The 14,133-nt window shown below is 35.9% G+C and overlaps 1 protein-coding gene across 3 annotated transcripts in view; it reads right to left on the bottom strand.

The window, feature by feature from the left end:
* Positions 1 to 14,133, bottom strand: part of PTAR1 (protein prenyltransferase alpha subunit repeat containing 1) — a 47,503-nt gene that overhangs the window by 19,981 nt on the left and 13,389 nt on the right. For all 3 annotated transcript variants that reach the window (XM_039461356.2, XM_074394701.1, XM_010346137.3), the window contains exons 3-4: positions 9,111 to 9,177; positions 1,353 to 1,457 (exon numbers count right to left, since the gene is read on the bottom strand). In XM_039461356.2, the coding sequence (XP_039317290.1) occupies positions 1,353 to 1,457; positions 9,111 to 9,177 (172 nt within the window). The remainder of the gene's footprint in view (positions 1 to 1,352; positions 1,458 to 9,110; positions 9,178 to 14,133) is intronic.

Genomic DNA, 14,133 nt, shown 5'->3' with positions numbered 1-14,133 from the left:
TATATATGCATGCCTCACCCTATGAGCATTTGTTTGCAAACAAGAAGCTGCATTCTGATAGTTTTTATTCAGCAAAATTTCTGTATTATAGCATAAAATCTGGAAGGTAACAAGTATAATTCATTTAACCATTAAGGAGGTGTCAAAATATCCTTATCCACAAATTCTCCCTTTGTCTATTTAAGATTTGCATTAGCATGTATCTTACATAAAAGGCACTAGTGTTTCTAACTATGTAATGTGTTTAGTTTGTACCAGTAAGTTACTCATATAAAAACGGTTTTTAAAGATTTCCAACCCAAAGGTACAGGAAGTTGAGTAAGGAAACTCATTTTGTCATTTTAAAATAATGGACTTTCTTATTTAACAACAAAATACTGCTTTATAAAAAAATTAGGCAAGCCAATAAACCGATGGATACATATTTAACAGTTTCTTTTCCCTGCCACCATCCCTTTCCAACTCTCCATATACGCAGTCATATGCCTTTCTGTGGTCTACTATCCCAATTTCTAGTCATGAAGAAACGATAGCTGACTATGTGGTTTGGAAGAAGCTGACCTGCATTGTTAACCAAAGGCAAGATTACCACTAAAACACCTTGAACTGAGGTAAGATCCTAAAATGCCCAGGATTTAAGAAAAATTTGAGAATTTCAGAATGACTTCTTTATTGGTCCTAACCAGCAAGCCCACACCATCCCATTTTGGTCAAATAAAAGTAGTTACAGAGGGTCCATGAGGAAGATGCTTCCAGGTGGCCAGGATTTTGAGAGTCCTAACGTGCATTCTGGCTATCTGTCCCAGGCTTTTGATCTAAAACTGTTCTTAGCAACTTTAGCTCAGCCTACATAGCATTCAACTTAGCTGCCCTTAGCTTTCTCTATAAATTAATTTTAATAACCACAACCATCACCACCACCATCTTTACCAGGAAAACAACCAAATGCTTTTAAAATCCACATTGCTCATTACAGTTGAGTATCTAAATGCAATCTCCACAACTGCTTCAGAGAGTTAATAATAGCTAACATTTATTATTTAATATGTGCCAGGCACTATGAGAGTGTTACATGCATTAATGCATGTAAACTTGACTGTTAACTATATGAGATAGGTGTAATTATTATTCTCATTTTACAAATGAGAAAACTGAGGCTTGGTGAGGTTAAGTAATTCCCCATGAACACTTAGGTAGCAAGCTATAAAGCTCCAAGATTTAAATGCAGGTAGCCTGACTTCAGAATTCATGCTCTAGAACCAATACGTGACCCTGCCTCTCACATGGCATGTTTCTTTCTCCAGCCATTCTTGAGTCACAAGTAAGAGTACTATGTTGTAAATTAACCACACCTGTGAATCCACGTTTCTGGACTCTTTGGAAACTTAGTTAAGGCGAGTTTTCCCAGATGTAAATCCTTAATTGGATTTAAAGTGCCAGAGAGGATCAGCTCTTTCCTGTTTAAAAAAAAAAAAAAAAGTTTTAAAATTACTTTATCCTTATATCCAAAGGTTCCGCATGGCTTTTAATATAACCTCATTGTAAAGTGAATTTCTAAGGGAAAAAAAAAAAAAAAAAAGAAAGAAAGAAAAAAAGCCCAAGCCACTCTGGGATATAAAACGCTCATAAATGTGACATGCAGTCATCAAGAATGTATTCTCATAACCTCAATATACCAAATTAATAAGCAGAAAGAGAGGCTTTTAACTCAGCAGGTGAAATTTTAACTATTTGTGTGAAGGCAAAGGGGTTTTCTGGCCTACCTCATTTCCAAAAGTTGTGAGATCTGCTAGTGGTATCTATAGGGCCAATCCAATACCAGTCAAGAATTGGTGTAGTTTCCTAAATAGGACTTTACATGGTCTCTTTCATTATAAAACCACACAATATGACTGAGATGTAAGGGGAAAAAAATCATTCATGGAATCACTATTCTAACCAAACTACTATTTTTTATTTTTGAATTTTCCCTTCTACTTTTCCCTTTACACACATATATTTTAACATATAATTGTATATCCTAGACTCATTATATCTTAAACATTTCCCCATGATTCTATGTAATGAACATTTTAAATGATCAAATAGTTTGTAATGAACATTTATTTAAATGCTGAAATAGTTTTCATTCAGTAGCTATGCTTTTCCCTTGTTAAGACATTTAAGTTGTTTCAAACTTTTTGTTACTTTAAAACAAATCTGGCAGGGCGGGGCGGGGGGAGGTGGAGTGGAAAAGCTTTGTGCTCATGACTTCTTTGTTTTGTATTCTCACTTTGGATAAGTTTCTAAAAGAGCTATTAACAAGGTAAAATACATGACCTTTGATATACTAGGCCATTCCTTTTTAAAATATTAATATAAGCAGCAGAAGTAATAGCAATGTAAGGTTTTGTTGTTTTTAAAACTGTCTGAACCCAACCAAAGCTTCAATACAATCACTGTTGTCCCTTGGTATCTTGGGGGGCCTTGGTTCCAGGACATTCCACAGATAACAAAATCTGCAAAGGCTCAAGTCCTTGATATAAAATGTGCTGCCATATAACCTATGCGCATCCTCCCATATACTTCATATCATTTCTAGGTTACTTACAATACCGAACACAATGTAAATGCTACTGTTCAGGGACTAATGACAGGAAAACGAAGTCTGAACACGTTCACTACAGAAAGCATTTTTCCCCCAAATATTTTCTATCTGCAGTTGGTTGAATCCATAGATGCAGAACCTATGGACACAGAGGGCCAACTATAAAAGAATGTCATGCAAGCTTTCTATACCTATTTCTCAGGTAAATACAATTTATGTTTACTTTCTCAGGTAAGTTTTTGGTAAGTGCCGATATTATAGTTACTGAATTCTCAATGTATCTATGATAAGTTTATAACAAAATCAGATCATTTGCTATTATTTATTAATCTTCAAATGTCCTTTTTGTGGTAGGGCTGATTGTTCATTTATTTTAGAGAAGTATAAGCCAGAGAAAACCAGAATCAAGTTCTTATGCCATATCTACTTAGATGGATTTAATTCCTAAATACCATACATATTCTTTCCAACGGTGACATAGTATTTCTAAAGTCTTATTTGACAAAGAAAACAACTATTTTCCTTTCAATGTTCAGGAAACCAATTGTGATTATAGATACAAAATATGTATTTTTACATGCAACAGCCAATTGCCTTTGCAGTCTTGGGATTCTTTTTCTTCTGAAATCAGTAGCATTTTGTTTATACAGTAAGTTAGGATACCTATAAAGTAAAAGGAGGAAAAGATTGCTCTATATAATTTTAACTACTTTTGAGAGCAATGTTTCTCAAAGTGGACCCTGACTGCAACATCAGCATCATCTGAAACTTATGTGAAATGTAGATCCTCGGGCCTCAACCCAGACCCCAATGAACCAGAAACTCAGGTGGGCACAGCAATATGTGTTTTAAAACAAGCTCTTAAGATGATGCCCATTGGCTAGGCACAAAGGCTCGTGCCTGTAATCTCAGCACTTTGGGAGGCCCAGGCAGGTGGATCACAAGGTCAAGAGATTGAGATCATCCTGACCAACATGGTAAAACCCCATCTCTACTAAAAATACAAGAATTAGCTGGATGTGGTGGTGTGCACCTGTAGTCCCAGCTACTCAGGAGGCTGAGGCAGAATTGCTTGAACCCAGGAAGCGGAGGTTGCAACGAGCTGAGATTACACCACTGCACTCCAGCCTGGTAACAGAGACTCTGTTTAAAAAAAAAAAAAAAAAAAAAAAGCCGGGCACGGTGGCTCAAGCCTGTAATCCCAGCACTTTGGGAGGCTGAGGCGGGTGGATCACGAGGTCAAGAGATCGAGACCATCCTGGTCAACATGGTGAAACCCCGTCTCTACTAAAAATACTAAAAATTAGCTGGGCATGGTGGCGTGTGCCTGTAATCCCAGCCACTCAGGAAGCTGAGGCAGGAGAATTGCCTGAACCCAGGAGGCGGAGGTTGCGGTGAGCCACAACTGCACCATTGCACTCCAGCCTGGGTAACAAGAGCGAAACTCCGTCTCAAAAAAAAAAAAAAAAGACATCCATTAAAGTTTAAAAAACTACTATACCAAATTTATTGTATTATGCTTAATTTCCATTTACTAAATTTAAGACCTCTTATTATTTACAACTGCCTACCTTTATTCTCATATACATCCATATGTAAGGGGAGAGAATAAACATTTTCTTCAAAAAAGAGGCAGTCTCCCTATAACTGAGTTTTGACAAAGTTTCTAAAATTATGAGCACTCTCTTTTTGCAACCACTGAAGCACGGAATTTTTTAAGAAGAAAAAAAATATGGACACTGTTAACATATTTAGAACTAAGCAGTATTTTTGGGAGGACATCTTAGCTTGAAACAATCTCAAACAATGTTAATATATAATTGACACTGAAAAATATCACCTGATGGAATCAAGCAAAATTTTAATATCAATGTAATAAACTTTCCTGGGGTAGTACTGAACATTTGTAGGTGTTGGATATTGCTGAAAACAAGTTTTTCAAAAATCACTTTAAGAAGATACGATAGGTGGTAAAATTACAACAATCACATAATCTAGTGCTACTTTTTTGTTTTTTTGAAATGGGGTCTCTTGCTCTCTTGCCCAGGCTGAAGTACAGTGGCACAAGCTTGACTCACTGAAACCTCCGTCTCCTGGGCTCAAGCAATCCTCTTGCCTCAGCCTCCCAAGTAGCTGGGACTACAGGCACACACCACCACATCTAGCTAATTTTTTGTAGTTCTGGTGGAGATGGGGGTCTCACCATGTTGCCCAGGCTGGTCTCAAACTCCTGAGCTCAAGCAATCCACCCAACTCAGCCTCCCAAATTGCTAGGATTACAGATGTGAGCCACCACACCTGGCCATTGAGCTACATTTTTAACAAATCAACTGCTCTGATGTATGCAAATAGGAATCTGGCTTGAGATACAATTTCCACTTATACATGGATTTGAAAAGTGCTATACCTCAAACAACTTAGATATAATTTGACGGGCTCTGGAAACTGTGCAACTAAAAACAGCTAGCTCTTGTGATGACAAAGTCACTGATGTCAATGAGGTACGTAAGGTGTTTGAATAAAACTCATTTTTTTCTCAATCTTCAGTTATTCTGTCTGAAATAACAATAATAATGGCCATCCTCATAAAAACTACCATCTATTGAACATTTCCATTGAGTCAAGAACTGTGTAAAGTGATTTACATATGTTATGTAATTTCTCACAACAATCCTGCAAGGTAAATAGTATCATTGAGCCATATGAAATTGCTGATACTCAATCTTTTTTTAAAATCAACTTTTTATTTTACAATAGTTTCGGGTTCATAGACAAGCTGTAAGGATAATACAAAAAAATTCCCATATGCCCTATACCTAGTTTCTCTGCTGTTAACATCTTACATTACCATGGTACCTTTGTCAAAATGTATGAAACACTGTTGATATATTTTCATTAGAAGTCCATACTTTATTTAGAACTCCTTTGTTTTTACCAAACGTCCTTTTTCTATTCTATGGTTCCCTCTAGGATCCCTTATATTTGGTTGTTATGTCTCCTTATGCTCCTCTTGGCTCCTCAAATTTACGTTGGTAGTGATGGCTTTGACAGTTTTGAAAATACTGGGTCAGGTATTCTGTATAATGTTTTTCTCATCATTAAACTGGAGTTATGGATTTTGGAGAGGAAGACCAAAGAGGTAAAGTGACATTTTCACTGCATCTTATCAGAGACATGTGCTATCAACACGACTTATCATTGTCGATGTCAATCTGGATTACCTGGCTGAGGTCAGGTTTCTTCATTACTCTTTTAGAAGAAAGTCACTAATTTTTTGATTCAGTGCACAGCCCACCCTTAAAAAACACAAGAGTTATGCTCTACCTCATAGACAGGGGTTACCTAGATAAATTAACAGGACATTTGTCTGTTGTCTCCTATTTATATATTCTTCATTCATTTCAGTGGGCTGATGGATAGCCATTTTATACTCTGGGGTATAATCCAATACTATGTTATTTATTTTGTTGCTCAAATCATTCCAGCTATGGCCACTGGAAGCTCTTTCAGTTGCTCCCTGTATCCCTTTCACATATTCCCACCATATATTTTTGAGTACTTCCTTACTTTCTGGTTCTATAAGATGCTCCAGGCTCATTTTGTATACTTGTTGTGGTCCTAGAATCAGCCATTTCTAACATCATTAAAGAATGGTATTAGAAACCACAGTGTGGGTGCTAGAATTAAATTGTTTTTTATTTACCAAAAAACAATTTCATATGGGTCAACCTAGTATCTCAATTTTACAGATGAGGAAATTGAATCCTGGAGAAGTTCAGTAACTTGTTCAAGGTTTCTTAGCTCAAAATGTCAGAACCAAACATCAAATCTGCATAAAATAAAGTTACAATTTAAATCAATAGGCTATAAGTATAGAACACGAATCACTGGTGTTTGACATCAACTATTCTAGTTACTCAAAGGTGTTTTGCTTACTCTAAGAACATAGATTGATGAAGAAAATAGGACATTATTACTAAGTCAACCTCTTTTTTTTTTTTTTGAGACAAGTGTCACTCTGTCACCAGGCAGTATGCAGTGATGCAATCTCGACTCATTGCAACTTCCACCTCCTGGATTTAAGCAATTCTCCTGCCTTAGCTTCCTGAATAGCAGGAATAAAGGAGCATGCCACCACGCCTAGCTAATTTTTTGTATTTTTAGTAGAGACGGGATTTCACCATGTTGGCCAGAATGGTCTCGATCTCTTGACCTCGTGATCTGCCTGCCTCGGCCTCTCAAAACGCTGGGATTACAGAAATCAACCTGTTTCATCAAGTAATTCACTAATTTTCAAAGCAAAAAAAAAAAAAAAAAAGTAGCAGTCTTTTTTCTTTAAAAAAAAAAGTTGAAATTTTAAACTATGTGTATTACTCAGTGTAATCACACGAGATCAGCTCAAAAATTTATTTTTGCCTCTATTTCTTTCCCCTAAGACTGCAATACCCACACATTGAACTAGAGGTCTACTGCATCATCTTTCAGCAGTAGTTTGAAAAATGCATTAAAAAAAATCACTCAATGCCTTCCAGGGTTAGTAAAGAAGAGATCCACTAACAATTAAAAATAAAGTGCTGTGTATTTGATATGCAGGAGACCTTACAGGGTTAGAGAAGTTTACTTTGAAGTTGCTAGTTTATTGCTCAAAACGTACCTATGATTCTATGTCTTTATACGTCAACCAATCTTACTAATATAAATTAAAATTTATTAGAACATATATCCATGAAAGATTTATTTTTTAATCAAGATTCCCTTTCTGCTCATCTAGCAAAAAACCTCACTAGTCATCTAACCAGAATAACTTCAAGATTAACTGCCACAAACACCCCTGAAGTTAAATTTATAGAGTAACTTCCCTTCATAAGACCAAACCACACATAATTTTTTAAAATTTAAATCATTAAAAAATTCACCTAATTCACATCTTTGATTTCACAGATAAACCAAAACTCTTGAGAAATTAAAGGTTATACTCAAAGTCAGCTGCTACTTAACTGATGAAACAGGACTAAGTTCCATGAGTTTTAAGACTAGGGTTTTTTTCTCCTATGTTCAACTGGCTTATAGAATATACAATGAATAACGTGTGTATATACATATGTACACAGGTATGTGTGTGCATGTGTGTGCGTGTCTATATATATATATATATATATATATATATATATATGCATGCATATATGCTATGCTAGTGAGATTTTTTTGCTGAAGGATTTTTTAATTCCTCTCTATTGGTGAGGAATGTGAGAATGTGAATAAAAACGGCATTCCTACTTCCCTATTACTCTAATTTTTTTTCACTAAATTTTATTTCAGTGCCCAATTGGCAAACTGCTTATCTATTATGTACAGGCACTAGAGTTAGATGCTAAGGAAACAAAGGAAAAAAAAAAAAAAAAGACATGGTCCCTACCCTTAAAAAATAATCTGAATTTTAAGTTCACAGTACCTTCCTAAGTCTCCTTTGCTGATTCTTCCTCATCTTGCAAATGCTAGAACCACGCTGTCCAATAGAAATATGTGAGTCGCAAATGCGAGTCATATATGATTTAAAATGTTCTAACAACTACATTAAACACAAGTATAAATATATTTAATTCAACATATCCAAACTATTATAATTTCAACAAGTAATCAATATAAAAATTATTAATGAGATATTTCCAGTTGTTGCTACTTGGTCTTCAAAATATGATGTACAGTTTACCACTTGCAGCACATCTCAGTTGACACTAATCACATTTAAAGGGCTCAATAGCCACACGTGTCTAGTGGCTACTTTACTGGATGGTATAACCCTAGAAAACTGGAAGGTCTCAGGGCTGTCTTTAGACTGGTTCTTGTCTCTAGCTATTGCCCACTCTTGTAGGGATCTTAAAACAGTTTCATGGCTTTAAAACCACCTATATGTTAGTAATTCCCAAGTTAACACCTGGCCCAGACCTTTTTCCTGAACTTTAAATTCATACACGACTACTTGGACACAAATCTAACATGTCCCAATCTGAACTCTTGACCTATAACAAGCACCCCATACCTAAATCTGCTTCTCTTCTAGACACTGCCATTTCAGTAAATGGGAACTCCATCTTTTCAGTTGCTCAGGAAAAAAGCCAGAGTCAAGCATGATTCCTTTCTTTCTCATCCTATACACTTTCCACTACTCTGCAGTCACCTCAAAAACCAATGATATGTTATATGCCTTACAATCCAACCAATTATGGTGATTGACCATTACCCTCCCACCTCAAAAAAGGAAGGAAAATAAAAGCATGTATCAAACAGTACACTGTAACTGTTTGACAAGACAATTTATATTTCAGGGAAGAAAGTTTACGGATATGAGACATCACCATGCAAAAAGAGGCAAAATGCATGTTTAGAATTGTCACAGATATAACAAATAGGTAGAAGAAGTAAGACGGTTTATATTTCGTTTTCAAAAGCTAACAACTTATGAGGTTATATGTCTTCAGAAATCTGGATGAACTTTATTATATCACTGATGAAAATGACATACCTCACGTTCCATGCAGTGGTAAAGTCTGGGTTTAGAAGCAGCAGGGTGCATGTGACATCTATCAATTCTAAAATAAAGAGAAGTCATATTAAAAACAAACAGTCCTACCTTTAAAGCTTGGCTTCTCATTCTTTTAAGGATCTCTTTCTCTCTATCACATTATACTAATATATATCTCATGTCATACTAACTTTAATGATAAATACCCTCTTCTAAGATGTCAGGGATATGAAGACTATCCTCAAGACCTTCTACTAATGATAAGTGTAACTCTCTTAAAAGCTGACACAAACAGTTTTACAATATGCCTATAAAGAATAGTCTAATCTCTTCACTTTTATTTTTTAGTACTTTTTGGTACTCATTTAATATTTACCAAGGAAAGAAACACAATTTCTTTTCTTTCTTTCCTTTTTTTTTTTTTTTCTAGACCGAGTCTCACTCTGTTGCACAGGCTGTAGTGCAGTGGCACAATCTAGGCTACCTGCAGTCTCTGCCTCCTGCATCAGCCTCCAGAGTAGCTAGGACCACAGGCATGCACCACCATGCCCAGCTAATTTTTTTGTATTTTTCAGTAGAGAGGGTGTTTCACCATATTGGCCAGGATGGTCTTGATCCCCTGACCTCGTGATCTGCCCACCTCAGCCTCCCAAACTGCTGAGATTACAGGTGTGAGCCACCATGCCTGGCCAAGAAACACAATTTCTATGCCACTATTCATTTAACTCTACAAGTATCTGAAGTATTGACTGTGAATGCAAATTTTCAAAAGGAAAAAAAAAATGACTCAGAATCCAACCCACTTAACATAATTCATTTAGATTCTCCTGCAAAAATTATCCTTTCTTGCACATATTTTTACATAGGTATAGCAATGATAAATGCACAACTTTGTTCCATTTTTTCACTAAGTATTGTATCATACGCATTCTCCTATACAGTATGTGTTTTTATCAGTTGCATTACAATCCCTTAGTCCGATATGTAATCAACTACCTTGCTCTTTAGGCTGTTTTCTGTTTGTTTTTAATGTTATAGATAATACTACTATAAACATTTGTAAACAAACTTTTTGTCTTGTAGTCTATTTTCTTGGAATGTATTTCCTGAAGCAGAACTACTATGTCAAAACAATATAAAAATCAGTATGACTCCTACTAAGCATTTCCAAATTGTCCTTCATATGGGCTGTATCTATTTATACTACCAAAAGAAACATGAGTGTACTTATGTCCCTGTAACTGACCTATATATATTTTAAAAAATGAATGTGACAGATTAAAAAAAAAACAATTCGTTTCTTTTATTTATATTTGCTAATATGAACATTTTCATTGTTTTTTACATATAGTTCATTTTATGAATTGGCTATTCACATCCATTAGCTATTTATTTATCATGGTCTTGACAATTCCTCTATATTCAAATAAGCGCCATAAGCTTCTATTTAAAGGAGCAAAATTAATAAAGTTTAGACACATTGTCTTTGTCTTACTAAAACTGCAAAGAATTCTAGGATTAAGATTATCAATCTAGGGGCACAGCACGAAATTAATGTAACCCTACCAAGCTCTTATTAAATGCCATGGAATAAAATAATAAAAATAATTATTACCATTTATTTAGTATTACTGTGTATGAGGCATGGTAGTAAGCACTTCATTTTATATTATTTCACTACATTCTCACAATCACAATCCAAAATATTCTTATCCCACTTTACAGATAGGGAAACTGAAATTTTGCAATTTAAACAATCGGCCCGTGGTCACTCAATTAGCATGTGGCCAAGTCAACATTAAAACTGTTTCCAGCAAGTCAACTCTACGGCAAACAAAATGTCTGCCTACAATAACGGGGACATTTTCAGTGTTTAAGTAAAATATAAACTTTTTAAAATCTAAGAGCACATACACATAAATATATCCAACAGTCATTTAAAAATACTCTAGTTAATAACAAAATCAATTATTTTATTCTATCTTAATAGGAAATTAACACTTATTTGGGGCCCATGATTTCATTACTTGTGAGCATATTGGAATATTCAATTCAAATGAACAATAGTTGGATCAGCACACATTTATTCTGACCTCCAAGTCATTACATACATTACAATACAAAATGCCTATGAAGAATAAACTCTTCTTTTTTTTTTTTTTTTTTTTTTTTTACTTTTAGTACTTTTTGGCACTAAGTTAATGTTTATTAAGAAAGAGAAATATATTCTACATCACTATTCATTTAATTCCACAACTATTCCAAGTATTGACTATGGGCAAATATTAAAGTAGGCCCTTAGGACTGAGAGAATGAATATAATGATAAATAAGACTTAATTTTGCCTCTAAGTTATCCTCAAGTTGGAGAGACTATATAAACAAATATTATATAAGGCAAAATAATTATTAAGTCGAACATAAACCACATTTTGGGGCCCACCAAAGAAGTGGCAATTAATTCTCAGTGGAATTATACATGAAAGACTATAAACAAATAAAGGGGTCATGGTACCACCTTACCATACTGGAAAAAGTATGAGCAAAGATAAAAATGCATGGAACTTGACACATAGTCTGCTCTCCAACAGATTATGAATACCAGAGCATGACTACAACACAAGGTACTGGTAAAATGTACCAGGAAATGAAGCCGCTGAAACCCGGTCCCAATCTCCTGATCAGCCTGGACTTCCTTTACCTTCCTTTACGTGCTACATTCCATCTGAGTCAAACCCCACTATCCTATGAACACACCTCCTACCTGCCTACCTTGTCTTCTCTGAACATAATTAGATTCACCTGCTTGCTATTCTTTCTGCCTCATGTCTTCCCATCTAATATTTAACCAAACAAATTTTAAAGACTTTCCTAACCTACCTAACTGCACAAAAATCTTTTTTCTTTTTTTGTTTTTTTTTTTTTCCCTTTGAGATGGAGTCTCACTCTGTAGCCCAAGTTGGAGTGCAGTGGCACGATCTTGGCTCACTGCAACCTCTGCCTCCCAGGCTCAAGCAATTCTCATGCCTCAGACTTCCTAGTAGCTGAGACTACAGGTACATGCCACCATTCCTGGCTAATTTTTTGTATTTTAGTATAGATAGGGTTTTACCATGTTGCCCAGGGTGGTCTGGAACTCCTGAGCTCAGGTGATCCACCCGCCTCAGCCTCCCATAGTGCTGGATTTATAGGCATTAGCCACTGCACCTGGCCTCATCTCTGTTTTATGTGTCTCTTACTTTTGTTACTTATATAAATATCCTCTTAATTGGACCATATATTTTTTGTACACAGGTCTTCCCAAATACATCTTCAAATTACTCATTCACTCAACAAATTTTGTAAGCATCTACAATAAGCCAGGTACTGAGCTGGCTGAAGATAAGTAAGCACAGTCCCTGCTCCAAAGCAGCTCCATGTCTGACCACAGCACAGAGGAGTGGTAAGAGGATAGGCCTTCCTTAAAGCCATACTACCCAGGTTTGAATCCCAGCTTCTCCACTTACTACCTACATAACCTAACCTGTTGGAACCTCAGTGACACAAGGATAATAACCTCAACCTCAGTGTTGTGAGCAACACAATTCATTCTACATCTCCACAGCTTTTTGACACATAGTGACTATTCAGCAAATTTTGTTCACCAAAATGCCATCACTACTGACTGACCAAGAAATGAATATTTTCAACATAAATAAGGAAGTCTGGAACAAAGAGGTTGTTCCCTTAGTAAAACTGTCTAAATTTCCAAACTTGTAAAACAGGCAGCAATAACAAAAAAAACCCTTCATAGTCAAGTAGTTATATGGAGAGGTTTGTAAATGATGGGAAAGCCTCTGAAATTTCTTTTGATATCTACAATTTTCCAAAAAGTGATTATTTTACCTAGGTAAATTGGTTTAGTCCCTTGGAATCTCCCTTTCTACATTAAAGAAAATGTGTCTGACCAATGGTAGTTGCTATTTGTTTGTACTTCTAACACATTCCCCTTCTCCCTCCATCCTAAGTAAAGACGAGAAGTCCATCCTCCATGATCCTCCACAGCACTTCAGTACAGCAGCACAAGGCAAAAACTAACAAACAATGCAAATACTTAAGTCCCTGATTTTCATTTTATGGCTATGTGAAGATAGAAGAAGGCTTATCAAAGCAACGTTTCCTCTACTGACAGGTCTCTCCCTAAGAGAGCAACAACAGCTATTGGGTTCAGCTCCATCACTTACTGGGAATTCTTAGGCAAATCACTTAATCTCTCTAGGCCTTAGTGTTCTCCTCATATGTGAGATGGGGATATTATATGATTAAGACCCTTGAAGTGTTAGTACAATCTGACATATAATAAGCACTTAATGGTAATTCCTGTTACAAAGCCTGCATTTCCCAGTCCAGTTACACAAATGATATTAGGACTGGATGCCTCCAGAAGGAGCAAAAGAACTTCCTAAGCTGGCTAAGCAATGACTGCTGAGCAGAGGGATACTTTCTGACTTTTGGGATTTAAAATATCAACAGCCTTGACCATCATCAGTGGTACCTAGCAACACATACAACCACAGGCCCTTCTCTTCTCTCTTTCACAAACTGCTAAATCTTCCTCATTCAGGACTGAGGTTCAGACAAGACTTCCTTCAGTAAGTATTCCAGTTTGATTTAAAAGGTAGGGGTAAAGTGCAATGACAGAAACAAGAAAGGACTACAAGTAACTAGATTAGAAGTACTGGACATAATTAAAGAATCAGATCCTCACAACAACCCTTTGAGGTCTTGATTAGTATTTCCTTCTTTTGGTGTGGAAATAGAAAGAAAGAGTAACTTGCTAAGTCATTGCTAAGTGACTTCAGTGTGCTGACGAGTTCAATTTAAATCCAGGTCTGCCGTCCTGCAAAGCAGATGTTCTTTCACTCTGCCATACTACAGGCAATTACTTTGCCTTCTGTAAGTCAGGACTGAACCAAAGACCTAAAGAAGAAAATGTATAATCAACAGTTGTAACTATTTCACTCTCTCAATTTCATCAATGATAT

The sequence above is a fragment of the Saimiri boliviensis genome, chromosome 2 (assembly GCF_048565385.1).
Source record: "Saimiri boliviensis isolate mSaiBol1 chromosome 2, mSaiBol1.pri, whole genome shotgun sequence".
Classification (NCBI taxonomy): domain Eukaryota; kingdom Metazoa; phylum Chordata; class Mammalia; order Primates; family Cebidae; genus Saimiri; species Saimiri boliviensis.
Note: the sequence above shows the minus strand (reverse complement) of the source record. Positions and strands in the feature narration are given on the sequence as shown.